At 37.9% G+C, this 16,182-nt stretch overlaps 1 protein-coding gene across 1 annotated transcript in view; it reads right to left on the bottom strand.

The window, feature by feature from the left end:
* Positions 1–400: 400 nt before the first annotated feature.
* Positions 401–16,182, bottom strand: part of LOC114623159 (succinate--hydroxymethylglutarate CoA-transferase) — a 638,590-nt gene continuing 622,808 nt past the window's right edge. The window contains exon 9 of the mRNA XM_028769852.1: positions 401–948. Coding sequence (XP_028625685.1) covers positions 785–948 — 164 coding nt within the window. The 3' untranslated portion in view covers positions 401–784. The remainder of the gene's footprint in view (positions 949–16,182) is intronic.

The following is a 16,182-nucleotide window of genomic DNA, read 5'->3' as shown; positions in this document are numbered from 1 at the left end:
TTTATGTACACAAATGCTCGGGCCCTTACTGAATAGGTAGAAACTGATATTTCACCACACAGCACAGTATCACTCGGGAAAACAACACAAAGCAAATATTTACTCCTTATGGGCAGAGTGGAGCTCAGTCTTACTACAGACATCAGCAAAGTCGATGGTTTAAATTACAGACTAACAAAGGTTTCATGGGCTTGAAATTAAGTTACACTGTTTAAAATCAATCACAGAGACTGTCACTCTGCTTATTACTTTTACTTCCTAACAAAGATTTAAATGAGAACTTTATGTACGAGTAGAAAATGTCAAGAGTTCTTTTTTTTTCAGGCTCGTGTGGGTGGGACAGGCAAACATTTTAGGCATTAAGACAATTAGAATAAAGAGGGCTTTTTCCAGAAAAAAATATTTTTTGGTTTTCCTTTATTTTCAATTGAGAAATCAAAACTACAATTTATAATTTGATGTTTCCATACATGTGTACATTGTGGAAGAATTCGATGAGAACGTTTCATCACCAAACAGTTATCGCTTCTCTTGGATGAGAAAATTAGAATTAATCAAAGTCCACAAATCAATAATTAAATTATTTTCTAGAGATAAAAGTCAAAACAGTAAGTTTTAAATGGGCACTAGACTTTAATTCTAAAGTTACCCCAGAGATTCCAGGAAGGTAATCTGCAGTTCTCCTCACGATGCTTTGAAGTGGGATCAAGACTGGAGAGAGGCATGAGCAGAGCACTCACTTTCTGGGCCAGCCAGGCAGAGTTTTCAGATACATTCTCCTCTGTCACTTGGTTTCATGTTGCTCTATCACACCAGAGCAGAGTAGCTCCCCAATAGCCCCCTCATCATATCTGAGAACCTCCTTCAAGATATGCCTTGTGTGCTGTCCCAGCAGGGGAGGTGGCTTTGCCTCTGACATGTTGAACTTGCTGTATCTTACAGCTGGACCTGTCCAAGGAATGGAATGAGAAAATCTGTTAATGACTGACCCTGAGAAGTTAATTACTCAAGTAATGGAGTGTTTCCACTGGACTCCAAGATTTTCTGTATTACTTATGCCCTTGCCCACACATCATGGTTTGGTTTTGTTTGTTTTGGAGTGAGGAGGGGGGAATGCTTTCTTGATGTTTTGGTTGTGAGCCTAGGCTTTAATGTTTGTGCCATCTCTCCAGACCATATATTGCTCATCCAAATGTGTAGAGAATTTCCAGCTTGTCTATCAGTATGCAGTGGCCTGCACATCTATGCTTGGTGTGTTTTCAAGCTGCCCCTCCTATACAAGATACCTTCAGTGGTAGAGCATTTACTCAGGAGGACTATAGGTTCAAGAGCACAATGGCTGCAGAGTTGAAGTGTGTTTATAAAGCCAGCAACTTAGCCCAAACCGAAGGTAACTCAGAGTCATTAATTGTTTACTGAACGGATCTAAAATTTAGTTCAGCATATATTAAACTCTGACTCAGACTCTTGTCCTTGGTCTTTAGTGGTATAAGAGGCTATATGGCCAAGCTTCTTTTTCAAGGAGACTTGCTGGGAGACCTTGAGATTTATACTTTTTAACAGAACCATCTTGGACAAATTACCCTCTCAGAGCTTCATATCCCACAACTGTAATATAATAATGTTTACCACACAGACTTGAGGTAAGGATTTAATTGAGACAACAGACAAAAACACTAAGAATTCCACAACCCACAATAATACACAAAACTTGCTGGCTATTATGTTTATGAAAGCCACTACATCTCTCTTGCATCTCGCATTTTAAGAGGATGAAGATATTTACTGTCAGCTACTTGACAGAACTCAGTCACTGTAAACAGAGGAATTCTAGCAATAATTTCAAAAATTGATTTTATTGTTCTCATTCTTCACATAACTGCAATAAAAAATACAAAGGTTTGGCATGAGCCACTTGGCTAATGATGGCATGAGGGTGCACTGTGCACTATGGCCACAGAAATGATCTCATTAAAAGTTTTGTGCTTACTTTTCCTAATAATGATGCTTCCCACTCCTCTGTTGTAAAGCTGGACATTTGGGAAAGTGTTTCAACAAAATTCATCTATGTTTCCTCATTCTATATTGATTATATTTTATATATCATGTGATTAGGCTTCAGGATTGCAAATTAAATAGGAGTCCCAGGAAGAATTTATAAAGCAGCACATATCCATCCCTTGAGAGCCTATTTGAAGATTCTAGCAAGAAAGCACAACAATCCATGTTCCCTTGACTTGAAAGCAGGTCCTGATCCTTTGAAGAAGGTCATCTTCTCTGACAAGATGAAGCTTTGGGAATCACACACATGAAATAATAAAGGAAGAAGGGGGACATCTACTTAGCCAATCAGATCTGCCAAAACAACCATGGTAGTCAATAGGATAATAGATCAAAGACAGAATACCCACATCCTACATTTTAATCTTTATTGTTCTCTCTCTCTCTCTCTCTCTCTCTCTCTCTCTCTCTCTCTCTCTCTCTCTCTCTCCTTTCTCTGCCCCTCCCTCTCTTCCCTCCCTCTCCCACCCTCTCTCAGCATTGTAACTGAACCCAGGTTTCTGGCCATGCTAGGCACATGCTCTATCGCTGAGCTACATCCTTGTTCCTCTGTAGCCTGGTCTTGATTTGAGAACTTTACAAGAACAAATCAACCAAAGCACACGTAGTTAACAGAACGTCCATTCATATAACATAAATGTCTTTTAGAGAATTACATTAATGAGAATATTTATTTGTATGCCATTTGACAAAGACAGCATCCAGACATGTTCTAACACTGCCACATCCAGTTTTTTTCCTACCACATGCCTTCCTCTATATACCAAGGATAACTTATGACTGATACTTAGAGTTTTCCTTTCTCTGAAGCTCAGCAGAGTTTGTTTTCTTCTCATATTTTCCTGGAATGCATCATACAGGAGGGTTTTGTCAGGGCTGGTTCCTGCCCAGTAAGGGAGGACACAAACACATTACATATTGAGAGACTGAGAAAAGATGAATGACAATTATTCTGCTTGACTATGTAAGAGGCTTTGATCTTAAAATCAGTGGTTATGAGAGAGACAGTCTGGGGCTAGAAACAGGACAGAAAGCAGAGGGTTGGATGTCTCAATGTCAAATAGCTGACCTCATTCAGATCTGCTTGTGCAAGCTTTGTAAAAGTAGAAGCTGCCAGTATTTAACTGCAAACAAAATATCAACCAGCTATTTAAAAGAAAAAAAAAGTTTAAAAGGGATTCTCAAGGAACACTAGAAGCCATCATGTGGATGTTGGTCCCATAGTGAAATCCAACTCAGTAATAAATTTTAAAGTCTTCATGGTCTTCGCTGTTTTCCAACTATACTTAAATTTAAATATTTACAGATAAACTGCCCTGACTCAAAAATTATTGATCATGTTACATTCAATAAAAATGAAAAATACCACACCAAGAAGAAAGGCCAATGCTATGCATCTGGACCTTCATTCTTTGCTGTTCACTCAGTCAATGATCACCAAAAAATATGAAGACTACATAGAACAGAAAAGAAAAAACTACTGAAACAATCAGAGATGGCTTAAAACAAATCAAGAAGAGAATGCTATGCAAGAGATAAAATTGAAAATATTTTAGGCTTTTGATTTTAGTGTTATATTCCAAATTAGAAACTTAGAAAAATAAGTATTTCTAATCATTTACAGAGAAAAGTATAAATAGACTAAAAATAAATATGATAAAGAAGCCAAGAGTTCATAGAAAACAGACAAGAAATCCCAGAAAGAAGAGAATGGGAATGGAGTAGAGCTTGTGCACAAAATACTGTGGTGATTGGAAAGAATTATCAGAATTAGTCAACAGAGAATCCAGCATAACAAATGAAGGAAAGATTGACTTCTTGACATTTTACAGGAACTGTTACAAGGCATTAAAATGGCAGAGGGTCTTCCTGGGGTATAAAGAGGGTAAACAAGCTCAGGGTAACAGAGAGAACAACACGTGAACTTGCTGCCATGGCCATCCATTTGAGTAGCCCCACTGCCTTTTACACCTTATGTCACAGATTTTAGATACATTAAGTTGTTAGGTTAGTTGTCTGTATCCTTGATGGAAGTGTGTTTGCTAGAAGGTCTTCATCGCTTTCCATGGTTCCAATGGAATAAATGATAATGGTGACGAGCCTTTTTTCTTTGCTACTGATGACTATGGACTTTGCTTCTGATTTCTTCTGTCTGTTTATAGAGTAGAGACTATTGTGGCCTCGATTTTATAGGTGAGAAAACTGAGGCTTTTATAGAGTAAACTGATTTTATAATGTTACCCAGTTTTGTAACCAGTGACAGGTCCAGGATAAGAGCTCCATCTTTATTATTATTATTATTAAATTATTTTATTTATTTAGATTCAAAATGTTGCCCCCCTTCCTGGTCCCCTCTCCCTGAGTTCTTCACCTTATCACCCCTGCCCTTTGCTTCTGAGCGGGTGATCACACACTCACTCACCCCCACTTCACCCATGCCATCATCCCCCTTCCTTGGGGAATCAAGTTTCTACAGGATTAAGCATATCTTCTCCCACCGAGGCCAGACAAGGCAGTCCTTTGCTATGTATGTGCAGGGGCCACAGACCAGACCATTAATGCTCTTTGGTTGGTGGGTTAGTCTCTGTGGGCTCTGAGGGTTCTGGGTTAGCTGATACTGTTGTTCTTCCTATGGTGTTACTATCTCCTTCAGTTCCTTTAGTCCTTCCCCCAACTCTTCCATAGGGGTTCCTGGGCTCAGTTCAATGATTAGCTGTATCTCTATCTGTTCTGGTAGAGCGAGCCTCTCAGAAGATAGCCATGATAAGCTCCTGTCTATAAACACATCAGTAATAGTGTCACAGTTTGTTCCCTGCACATGGGATGGAACCCAAGTTGGGCTGATCACTCTAGTCTTAACAGATAAAATCCCATCACAGAGAAGAGGAAGTAGGGACAAAGTTTGACCTCTAATCAAGAAGCTATTCAGATTGGTACCTGCTGGCAAAGGGAAACTGTCTTCTCAGCAGAGTTGCACCAAATATATCAACTGTACTCCAAGTCTAAGACTAGTTGGCCAATATAAAATGGTGTCCATGTTGATAGCTTGTTTGAATTTTATTGTCATATTTGTTTAATTTATTGATTATTTTGTTTTATTTTGAGAGAGAGGAAGAGAACACGAGTTGAGGAAAGGAGAACATGAGTTGGGGAAGACCTGGGAGAAGTTGGAGATGGGAAATAGTATAATCAAAATTATTGTGTAAAAATTTAATAATAATAATTATTATAATAATAAACATTTCCAGTCTTTAGACTTCATGGACTATGTTCTCTCATTTAAGGAATTATTTACCTATTTACTGCTAGCAATTAGATATGTTTGAGTAAATATTATTTTATACTAATGAATTTATCCATTAATTCATTGTACTCATACTTCTGAGCATTTATCTCTCTGTCAATATTTGATCTAGATTGTTTCATTATGTATTACTCTAAAATGTATACTTAGCCCTGCTGTCATGAAGGGACTATAATTTGAGACATCAAAAAAGAATAACCAAATTACTTTAGTATGATAAAATCATAAAATAATTATAAACTAAGCTTATCAGAGAATAATACGAAAAGCATAGTGAACAAGGAGGTAAAAATTTTAAAAAAGAACAGTCATCAAACACCAAATTGATGTCCCTATGGCAGGCTTTGAGAGTTTAAAAACCATGCCATTTTTAGTTCAGACTCTGCTTGGTGCTTGTGGGTCAAGATGTGAGCCCTCAGCTTTCTAGTCTTGCTCCCATTCCACCATCCTGGATTTTCCTAACCCTCTAGAGCAGTAAACTCAATGAACTCATCCTTCTATGAGTTGCCGGGGTTGTGGTGTTTTATTACAATAGAAAAGTAACTAACACCAAAGTTGGAAGCAGAGAGAGGCTATTGCTGGAATGGAACTGACAATGTTATTTTTTTGGAACAATGAGAAAGACTTTATAACTTTGTTCTAGAATGGTGATTGAAGGATGTAAGTGGAGCTGAATGGCCATCCTAGTAGGGGTTTAGAAGGCAGGAGTGCTAAGAGCTATATGAATGGTGGAAGCCCAGCTCAAGCAGTTACTGGTGAGGAAGACTATAACAGCTAGCCTAGAGACTGTTCCTGTGATATTTTGGCAAACAAATAAACAAAAAAATCTGGTTGCTTTCAGATCATGTCCTAAGAAATGGTCTGACAATAAAGCTTAAAGTATCTTTGGTGGAAGCAATTTCAAGAGAGCCTAATATTGATTTGATTGCTGATCAACACTGGAATGAAGGGAAGGATACCCCCAGGGCATGGTTCCACTCAACTACTTTCCAACTTGTGAAAGAAAGGGTGAGGCATTTCTGCTCCTGGAAAGTAACTACAATCAAATTTGGTAGGAATGTAGCTCAAGCGGGGGAGTGTGCATTGCAGAGGTCCCTGAATAAAAGCCCTGAGAGGGCAAGAGGTCCTGAGAGTCCATTGCATAAAGCTGTGAAAGTAAATCCTGGGTTGCACTGGAGGGCCCAAGATGTTGGAGATGACAGAGCTGAGCTATATCTGTCAAGAAGAGCTGCGTTCAGGGAGAAGAACCAGCCCAAGTAGGCACTACATATTGCAGGCAGCAACGACTTTGTCATGAGATGAGAAGCTATGGAATTCAGTCTTGTTTTTGTCAAGGATTTCTTCACTATGTCCCCCATTCCTCTCTTTTGAAATACAATACATATTTTAAATCATTGTGTGTTCGAAGTATGTAATTTGCTTTTAGATTTGTCCAGTGATGAACCCCCTAACTGATTATCTAATACCAGTGAAAACATAGACATCAAGAAATGTGAAGAGAACTCAGCAGTTTGCATGTGCATATACATTACTAAAGATAAAGGATACAATGCAGTTTTATGATCAATATCCACATGACCATACACTTTGAGGTCACTTTGAGTGAATAAAGTGAGGTGGTGCATGGGAGGAGAGGGAGAGGACACATTTGAACCATAAATATAACTATTTTTAATTTTAAAAACTGTAAAAGAAATCCCCCCACCTATGTTGTAATGTAGCCTCTTCTCTACTGTCAAAGCTATTTTTGATTTTTTGAAAGTAATATATAAAGTTTTTCTTATGACAGCTGTATGCATACTTCATTCTGGATAATCTTCTCTTTTCTACCCCACTTATCTCCCTGTCCCCTTCCCAGTTCACTATACCATCCCTGATGTTCCCCTTTCCAGGCTCATACACCATGTGCACTATCGCCCCTTTGTCTACCCCCACCTTTCTTTATGAGACAGGGTTTCTCTGTGTAGCCCTGGCTGTCCTAGAATCCACTGTGTAGACCAAGTTGGCCTTGAACTCAGATTCGGCTGCCTCTGCCTTCTGAGTGCTGGCATTAAAGGCATGTGCTGCCATGTTCAGCTTCAGCCCCCTCTCTTAAAGCCTATTCTTCATTTCTTTGGGGATCCAATACAATTTTATGATCAATATCCACATGACCACACAAAGTCATATACAAAGCTTAGATAGGCATATGAAAGAGAATAATAACGTATTTGTCTTTCTGAGCCTAGGTTACTTCACTGAATATATGAATTTTCAGTTCCATCCATATTTTACAAATTTCATGATTTCATATTTCTTAATAGCAGAATAAACTTCCATTGTAAATATGTTCCACACTTTCATTATCTGTTGAGGGACATCTAGCTCCTAGCCAATGTCTATTGCATCAAGAAAGTTTTGTGTCCATAAGAAGCAAATTAAATGACTTAAAAGTAGTCCCTGAAGCTCAATATTCTAGAGGTAAGTTTAACAACCTGTTAAAAGCTTCTGTTCTTTGTCTTTAATGGTATATTTTATTAAGTTTACATTTATGGGTGTTTTGCCTGCATGTATGTCTGTGCACTGTGTATGTGCAGTGCCTGCAGTGTCCAGAAGAGGGCGATGGATCCCCTGGAACTGCATTTGCAGATGGCTGTTAGTAGCCAAATGGGTACTGGGAAGCTGAGACCCTGAATCAGGTCCACTGCAGAAATAACAAGAGCTCTTTATTGCTGAAAAATCTCTCCAGCCCCTGGCGTTTGTTTTTAGCACCTAAATCTATACTCACTTTATGGTAGAACCCAGGATAGTTTTACTTTTGAAAGAATTGCTGACTCTTTTCCTCACAGAAAAATACAAAGACAGCAGCTCAGTTCTCCACGTATAGGTAAACTAAATGGGACAATTTATGTTTCTCCTCTGAGCTACAAAAGGCAATCACAATGAAGCACACAGTGGAAATCCATGCTATACTTCCTTCCTTTTCAGGTATAAGGTGCTTTGGAAACATATCACTTCTTTTACTTCTTTAACAAATATTAGGTGTGTACTAGACACCATTCGATTTGATCACTTTGGTCCTAGGGACAAAGCCAAAACTCACTTTCATCTCCTCCAGTTAGCAAACGGAGGCAGGGGGATCAGACATGCAGAGGAAGTCACCTGCTCAGGGTTGTGAACATAGTAAGGAACAGAGCTCCAGGTGATCTTGCTTCCGAATCCCAGCTCTTTCCCACCCAGCCGCATCTTTTTGTATAAGGACAGCACAAGAGAAGGAAAGAATATTCCATTTGGACAATGAGCTGAATTCAGGGATCCTAAATCAGAACTTGGCATGGAAAGCTTCAGTCTTCATCATTCCATCAGTCTCTCTTCTTTCTTTCCCTAGATCAGAATCATATGATATCTGCATTAATTAATTTCTCATCCATCTAAATTAACTTGTTAATTGCTAATGCTTCTCCTGTAGAAAGCCATAGAATCACACCACCACTAATACATAACAGTTTCTCCTATTTCTTCAAGGCATTGCACTCCAGTGCTTTAGTTACGCTCTCTGGAAATCTGTCTGGTTTAAGGCACATGGACGGCCAGTGCCTGGCACGCTAGAGAATTCCTCAGACTAGCCATGTAGAGTTTTCCATCTGTGGTTTGAGGCCCTTTAGTAACAAAACCCTGGCTGTTTTGTCTCACCTCCCTTTAGAAAACATCCATAATTCTTAAGCTGAAAGGAGATCTACCCAATCTACATGAGCATCCCAAGCTACCATTTATCCAAGTTCAAACCACTTATCTATAAGCCAGATCAACTTAATAATACAAACAGTTGCAGGAAACAGAGGTAGCCAAAAACATGTGGGAAACCATAATGAATATTCAAGTAACGGGAACATAATACCACATCATCCTGAGGAAAGGGACTTACTTGAACAGTCCCTTTTTCCAGAACTGCATGCACTCCTGCCTTAATGATACATTCCCAAAGCACTGAAACAGCCTCTTGCTCAACCTCACACAAAATGGCGACTGATCAGCACAAAGGGTTAAGTCATTTACATAGCAGGCAAGTGTGATCTCAGTGGCAGTGAGAATAAAACTGGACTTAAAGTCAAATTAGTCCGGTTTTGTTTACTATATTTTTTCTTTTTAATTTCTTATATTGTATTAAGTTTCCAAGAATACTTAAAAGCAAACAGCTGTCATATAATGTATGAAACATTATCTCAAAATGTTTTTATTTTGATGTCTTTGGCCCTATGCTAAGATCCATGCTGTGGATAGCAAACATTTAATCTTCAGGACTTGCTAGTGCAGAAAGAAGCCAAACTTCATTTTGCTAAAAATAATGATAGCTTAGTATCAAAAGATTTCACAACTTCCCCTTTAGTACTTGAGTTCATCACTATAACAATAACAATATTTTTTACATGGTGCCTCTTAGCCATAGCATCCACCTTGCCAAATGAGACCATACAGTTAGAACACATTAAACCCATTAGATATGAGATAAAAAGCAGATAAGACCATTTAAAGAGCATGCAATCATGGAAGAAGGCTGTAACAGAATAAAAATGGCTTGGGACACCTTTAACCAAAAACTCAAACTATGGCACCACTTATGAGGTCAGACATTTCAGAAACTCAAGACAACATGTGGCATGTACCACCAATGTGGGTAGGTCATCTGTGTCTCACTTGAGTTCAGAGGTTCTTAATATCACTTCTATTGTAATGAATTTTGACTCCATAGTTTTAGATGACTTTAAATTTGAAATATGTGTACTTGTGGGTATCTGTGTAGAAGAATATTCACGTGAATGCAAAGGCCTGTGCAGAACAAAAACAACAGACCTCCCAGAAGCTGGAGTTACCTGTGGTTGTGAGCTGTCCTATGTGGGTATTGGGAACTGAACTCAGGTCCTCTGGAAGAAGAGTCAGTGTTCTTAACCACTGAGCCACTCTCCAGCACTTGAATATATTTTTAACTCTGTGCTACCATTAGAGTCTATGATTGTCATCAGTGCTGTTCAACAGATTTCCAGATTTCAGGAGTATAACTTCTCTACATGGGACCCTTGTTCAGTTGAGCCAGGCCATACACGTTGCAATGAACTGAGAAATGGAGGAGATTACTTCACTCCCTCCAGGACAGAACATACAATGTTTTTTGTAGGTGTGGGTCTCTTCTTTCTTGTTTGACTAGCAGTAGGTGAGTTAGTAAGTCCTTCAGCAACCTGACACTGTGAACACACAACGGATGTCGCTTGCAGCATCAGCTAGAACCACATCATCTTGAAAAACAGTGTATGATTCTTCCTGATTGTGATCTGTGCCTCAGTTTAGTCCAGAGACCTATTTGCTGCAAATCAAAGAGACCTTCACTGAGCAACCTTTTAAAAAATAATTCAGTCCAGACATTCAAAATACTTTGAAGCTGCATGATAATAGTTATTATTTAACGAATACTTACACGGGTAAGCATTTGGCAGAATGTTTTCCATATATTCCTGTGTCAGATGAACTAAATGACTTTAAAAGGTATGATTATAATAAAACTATTCCATCAAAAGGGAAAGTAATGTTAAATAACAGTATCAAAATTGCACAGCTTATCAACTAAAACATTTCATTAGAACTTAGGCTGGCTAAATACAAAGTGTATGCTTATTAGTACAAGGATGTACTTCCCCTCTGCATAATGTAGAAGAAAATCTGTTCTCATATCAGTGGCTGAGTAAATATCGCTCTTCAGCAGATGGTGTTAAAAAGCAGTACTGTTTTATAAATACTTATATATTTCATGATTGCTAATCTATTAAGGCATTTATCCTTCATTTGCAAAAATGAAATAAGGAATCTTGACAAATAAGGAAAGATAGATAAATCTTATTCCAATCCACTGAAATGTCATAGTAGATTATCCATTTCCCTCTGGAAAAATATATGGCCCATAAGGAAATGCTATTCGTGTTCATTAGTGAACAGGCTGTTTTACCTCTAAGGACATGACCCAAACTTTCTACTGAGGCTTCTGAAAAATGTCCTGGTGGAAGGAGGTCTATCTGGGAAGCCTCCTTCCAACACTCATATTTGTTTCTAGTCATTTCTCACACTTCTGAAGAGCTTGAGAATGGTGAAGAAACACCTTACTGACAATTTGATCTTTGCCAAAACAATCAGTTCTTTTCTTCCTTTGCCTTCCAAAATTCAAGTGTTTGATACAAGCTCCCTGGGTACATTCCCAAGAGTTTGTTTGGTTAGATTTCACCATGGAAAACAAAATTGGTTCAGCTGAAGTCTGTAGCCAGAACATTTTAAGCTTCATAGACCTTCAAAGTAGTGACCTTCTCCTCACCTCCTCTGCCTCTGTGCTACATTAAGGAAAATACCGGAAGATGTTTCCAGTCAGAGAATCCAGATTGCATTTCGATTCTGTTTGAGAAGAGGAACTGAGCAGAGCTGAAGCAGGTGGCTATTTGTGGCTCTTCCCTCAAATGAGCTTCGGAAAGTTCTGTAAATCTCTGAAAGTCTTTTGCAACAATAAATTTCTGGTCATCTTGGTTGCTTATTAAAGGAATCAGCTTTAAGTCTACATCCTTTTCACTTCTTTCCCAAGACTCTCTACAATCATACAAATCACAATTATCTTCAAAGAAGATTGGATGCAATGAGGCCCCTACCCCTGCTGTTGAGAAAATGAGGATGTGTTCACTATGAGCCAGGGGAGCTGATCTTTATATTTCCGCCTCGTTGCCTGTACAGTGCAGGTGGAAACGTTTTAAGAGACCCTTGCTCTCCATACCCCAATCTCAGCTGTTACAAAACCATCCTCGTGGCAAAGGCACTGGTGTTTCTCTGAAATATGGCAACTCCTAGCAGTCCCACTCATGAAATAGCTCCCCCACACATGTCTGATCTTTCCTGCCACCCCTTTTTCCAAAGCATCTCACGTTGTGAGAACAACTTGTTCACTATTCCTCCTCAATCACTCCATCTGCTAAACAGCACTAACCATCCCCTGGACCTGGAATATGGGCCAACCTGGGATGCATCTCATCTGGTCAATTCTCAAGTCTCTATTGTCTTCAAAGATGCATTCAGGATGGAATGGCTGGGTAGCTCTCTTTTTCTAATGCCCAAAGAAACATCTCTATTTTGACTCTCCATAATCTTTGATCCACTTCTTCATGGTGCATCATTATTTATAATTTTATCATCCCTTGTCATCATTCCTAGCACCAAAAGTAATGTTTCCCCATTTTTATATACTACATATAGTTTTTTTTTAATGGCATGGTGCCATTTAAAAAGATAGCTGTCAAAAGGATGTGAACAAAGCAAATGGCCAAACAGAAATCTCCCATGTTCCCAGATATGGAAACAAAGCCACTTAAAGTGTTTCAAAAATTACCAAATATCAAAACTTGAAGACTGCTACATTTTGCACACATTTCTAAATCAAGTCTTTTTGATTCCTCTTTTTGAAATATGTCATGTCCACACCATTAGGTAATTCTACTGACTACCTTTAAAATACATAGAGAATCCAATCAACTTTTAAAACTGACCTTGAAAAGTTACCACTGCCCTCTTACTTGAATGTGTGTGTGAAGGCTTTATGACAGCTTTGTCTGGATGCTTCCCCTCACTCAATTTCCAACAAAGAAGGTGGAATCATCCTTCAAATAATTAGGACATATAACCTTATTTTTCAATTCAAAGTCTTGTGAAGCCTTTCCTATTTTATTCTTCAACAATGGGCTATATGCACTGCCTCACCCTGCAGCTTCCCATGGGAGCCACTGTGATCTCTGTCTGCTGTACCTTTCTCACTGTGTGCAGCCATAGAGATCTCCTGGATCTCTACAGCAAACCCCTTCTCAATGCCTCTGCCCCACTGTGTTGTTCTGCATGGAACATTGTCCTTCCTGAAACAGTCTTGAATTACTCACTTCCATCCTTCAGGTCTTCTTAGTGGATCTATCATAACCATATCATGTCTGTCCTCTCAGAACTTAGGGGATATGGGGCTTATTGTAGCTAATAATTCCATATTATAGGCCATCATGATAAAGAAGTCTTAGTAGTAAAGGCTTAAAGCAGATAGTCACATCACATTTATAGCATAGAACAGAGAACTGGATTTCTCCATAGTTGCTTGCTTGCTTGTTCTTATCTGTTTCTCTAATATTGCCTCTTCAGGATGTGCTGATGTTGCCACAGAGTAGGCTCAGTCCTGTCTCATCAATCAAAGACAGCAAGTCACTAACCTTGTGACAAGCCCCACAGGCCAATTCTGTTCCATCACATTTTAGCCCTCTTATGGTTCTTTCTTTTATTGTATTTTTAGCAAATCTACCATTCCTTATCTGCTTTATTTGGGTAGAATGTACACATCAAGATGATGGGGAATCTTGACCTGTTTTCCTTTAAAAAAAACATTTTCTAATAGACAAAGAAGGAATGACTCAGCTGAAGGTTTGAAGATGTTTCACTGGTGTCTAAAACAACGAAAGTTAGAGTGCTGAAAATTTCAGACCTCTAGATTCTAGGGAAGCAGTCCCACTAAACAGTCTCAAAAGCAAGATGAAGTATTTTATCATTATGAATCCAAATAGAACCATGCAAACTATTTTTTCTTGTTTAATTTTATTTATATAACTGTATAGCTTGTGTTTCTGCTACTCATCAGTGGTGATATATTTCAGTACTCAAAAGATCAAGCATCTCAACAGTTGTGTGGAATTTTTGACTGTGGGCATTCATTTTCTAGGTTTCATAAGGGAAAGGCCCTATTTTCTTTATACTTCTTGTTTAGACACTTAGGATAGTCAGTGTTCGCTGAGAAGATGAAGAAAAGGATTGAACTCCTTATTTTCAGAAGTAAATAAGAGAGTAAAATGTGATAGTTCTATTCACACAATTTTTTTAAATCCAGATGTTGTATAACAAATTTTACATTGACTTAATATCTGGGTATTTATTTTTACTGTAAAGATAATATGTAGGGCTCATAGAATCCTTGAAAGTATTTCAGGAATACACTGTGAGATGTCTACTTTAAGGGGCTAATTTTCCTTTTTTTTTTTAAGTACTGACTATTAAAGTGTGGTCCTTATATATTCTAAGAAAGTGTTATTACTTAGCTACATATGTAGTTATAAGCTTTTTTCTGAATGTTCATTACTGCTTCTCAGAAGGAAATAAATTATTTTAACTAAATTCTTGTATTCAATCCATTGTATGTGTTTATGAGCAAGGCAATGTGTATGTCACGATGTCTATATATGTGTGAAAGTCAGAGGATGGCATGTAAGAGTCTATTCTATTCTTACACCCTGTGTCCTAGGGATCTAATGGCATTGGTGACAGGTGCCTTTCACCATCCCAGCAATCCATTTTGAATTTTTAAATGATTATTCTTGTTTATACTGTAAAACAATAATCTTGACTTTAATTTATATGAAAAAATAATTTATACCATTATACATTATTTTTCCAAAGTTTCTTTTTGCCAGTGACTGTAGTGACTCTCATATAATAACGACAATAATACATAAGTGTTGTGTATACAAGTATTTGTTTTATTGTTTCCCTTTTTATAGTCCCATAGTTAACTACCTTGATTGATGCTTTCAAAGTACCCTGCCGACTGACTTCCATATTAATTCTGCTGTTATTCTTTCCTGTTATCATTCAAATTATTTAAAATCATTTAACATGGGTGAAAAGGCCTTCTTAGCATTGAAAATATGAAATGTTGATTTTATTTTTATAATTTCACTATAAAGATGAACAAGATCATTTTAATGCATTAATTAGATGTCCAGGTAGTAGGCTTTCTCTAGTGGGACTCTTCATACTTCTAAGAACACAATCTCAGTTTCTTCTTCTACCCAGTAAGGAGCTGGCTATCTTTAACCCATGCTAACTGGGAAGGCATCCTTTGCACACTGAACTTCACTATTTTTGCCTGGCTGAGTAACTGGTAAATGGAAATACATAAGTACAAAAGAAAGGAAGAAAGAGAGAAAGAAAGAAAGAAAGAAAGAAAGAAAGAAAGAAAGAAAGAAAGAAAGAGAGAGAGAGAGAAAGAGAGAGAGAGAGAGAGAGAGAGAGAGAGAAGGAAGACATGAAAGGAAATGAAACTCAGTCAAAGATATGTTGTTTAATTAAAAGAAAATTTACTTTACCAGTATACGATAATGGATTATAAACTGTAAATCAATTATTTGCCTCCAGGAAGTCTTTAATCTGGGTTTGAGTTTGTTAATTTTTAAGAGTAATTAAAACTTGTTCTGTGTAATCATAATTCAAATGATAGTTTGTTCAGGAATTTTTTAAAAAATAGCACAAAGTTAAACCTCAGGTCAGTGGATCCCATCAATACCATCACATATTCTGAATGGCAAGTTCTAAATATAATGTGTTACAATTCTTGGGTCTCAACAGTCAAGTATTCATAGAATCAAATGACAAAGCATTTCCTACAGAGTGGAGAGAAATCTCCATCTGTAAAATGCTAAATTGCTTACTATACAACCTAAGAACCCTAATCTCATCAGAAGCACCTGACATGCAGTAGTCCACTTGTAATCTCAGTGCTGGGATGATGGAGACACCCAGTCTCTAGGATTCACTGGCCAGTCAGCCTGGCCCGATCAGTGGGTCCCAAGTCCTAGAAATATTACCTTCAAAACCAAGGATGTCTCTTGAGAATAATGTCTGAGGCTGATCCCTGAATTCCACATGCATGTGCAAACAGACACGATAAATATGTAAATAAAGTTAAATAAGACTTGATCGACATAACAATACATAGTTTATCAACAGGCAGG

This window comes from Grammomys surdaster, unplaced genomic scaffold (genome assembly GCF_004785775.1).
Source record: "Grammomys surdaster isolate TR1022 unplaced genomic scaffold, NIH_TR_1.0 194, whole genome shotgun sequence".
NCBI classification, from domain to species: Eukaryota; Metazoa; Chordata; class Mammalia; order Rodentia; family Muridae; genus Grammomys; species Grammomys surdaster.
The sequence above is the reverse complement of the archived record's forward strand: the minus strand, read 5'-3'. Positions and strand labels throughout refer to the sequence as shown.